This window comes from Malus sylvestris, chromosome 16, assembly GCF_916048215.2.
Source record: "Malus sylvestris chromosome 16, drMalSylv7.2, whole genome shotgun sequence".
Lineage (NCBI taxonomy): Eukaryota > Viridiplantae > Streptophyta > Magnoliopsida > Rosales > Rosaceae > Malus > Malus sylvestris.
This window is the reverse complement of record NC_062275.1, coordinates 8,852,208-8,853,534: the sequence shown is the minus strand read 5'-3', so window position 1 is coordinate 8,853,534 and position 1,327 is coordinate 8,852,208. Positions and strand designations below refer to the sequence as shown.

At 36.8% G+C, this 1,327-nt stretch overlaps 1 protein-coding gene across 1 annotated transcript; it reads left to right on the top strand.

The window, feature by feature from the left end:
* Positions 1–206: 206 nt before the first annotated feature.
* Positions 207–992, top strand: LOC126609072 (ubiquitin C-terminal hydrolase 12-like). The gene is made up of 3 exons (XM_050277090.1): positions 207–421; positions 562–854; positions 954–992. Exons 1-3 carry the CDS (start codon positions 322–324, stop codon positions 990–992), a joined length of 432 nt encoding a protein of 143 aa, XP_050133047.1. The 5' UTR covers positions 207–321.
* Positions 993–1,327: the final 335 nt, after the last annotated feature.

Below are 1,327 nucleotides of genomic sequence, written 5' to 3'. Positions count from 1 at the left end.
TCTACAAATCCTATTTCTTCATTGACTACGAGTTTGATGGCCAACTCTAAACATTGACGTAGATGTTAGAATGTGAGTAGAGAATGTGTGTTATAGTTGACTATTTGGATTCAAATTCGTGCATATAAATAAGAAGAACGTATATTCGTGCGTATAAATTCGTGCCTATAATGCATACCTTGTGATTTGAAGGAACATATATTCTTTTGAATTTACAGCATATGAATACATTGTTATGTGTGCTCTCACAGGAAACTGGTGCTTTACCCGAATGGAAACAAGAAGAAGAACGTGAAAGATCACATCTCAGTCTGCTTAAAAATGGCCGGAGCACATTTACTTCAACCTGGTTGGGAAGTATTTGTTGACTTTAGATTGTTTTTGCTTGATCAGAACAAGGCAATCTACTTGGTCCTTATGGGTATATATGTAAATTATATATCCATCCATTTGAATTTAATCACTTCTCATGCATCCATATCAGATATACCAGTTAATTTTGTGTTGCAATATAATACTCATATTTTTCTTTTTGGTCTGGCGTTGCATTGTTCTTTATAGATGAAAATATAAACAAGATGTGCTTTCACGCGGCGATGCTTGATGCCGGTTTTGATAGAGTTACCCCCCTGGAAGCATTTACCGATCCTTCCAATGGATATCTTATTGGCGACACTTGCGTGTTTGGAGCGGAGGTCTTTGTTTGTAAGCAAAGGAGAAGAGGCAAAGGAGAGTGTATCACACTCGACGCTTGTTTGATGTACAAGCATCCTTGGAGGATTGAGAAATTTTCCAAGTTAAAATATGAACGCATTGAGTCGGAACCATTCACTGCTGGTGGCAAGAAATGGCACGTATATATATCTCCAACAATCAAGCTTTAGTATTAAGTTTGCAATAGTAAAATCGGTTAATTAAAGTTTATTCTTCGTTTAATTTGTTTGTTATTTCAGGAAGTTAGTGCTCTATCCCAAGGGTGTTGGAAATTTTGAGTAGAATTTCATTGTCCCACATTGCTCACCACCACAAGGTTTCCTCACTTTATAAGGCTTTGTCTCTTATGGACAGTGACTGGAGTGATGGATCTTGGAAAATAAAATTGGGCTCATTCTTGGGGTTGGGCTTTGGGATGTAATAATTAATTAATTATCCAAATATGGGCCTTGGGGCTCCTGGGCTCTGAAAATTAATTTCGAATTTAATTAAAATATTTTTTATGAAAAGACTCATCTTTTCGGATGAAATCTGAGAGCGTATCTGAGAAACAAATGGAGCAACACACCCTTTACGTTGAACAATCACCTCCCAAAAACATGTATGTTGCGAA

What these genes read in the sequence shown, in the direction of transcription:
- LOC126609072 (XM_050277090.1), top strand. Translation starts at nt 322, where the DNA reads ATGGCCGGAGCACATTTACTTCAACCTGGTTGGGAAGTATTTGTTGAC. An exon ending in AATCTACTTGGTCCTTATGG is followed by an intron (nt 422 to 561) that starts GTATATATGTAA and finishes TGTTCTTTATAG; the next exon opens with ATGAAAATATAAACAAGATG. An exon ending in CTGGTGGCAAGAAATGGCAC is followed by an intron (nt 855 to 953) that starts GTATATATATCT and finishes TTGTTATTTCAG; the next exon opens with GAAGTTAGTGCTCTATCCCA.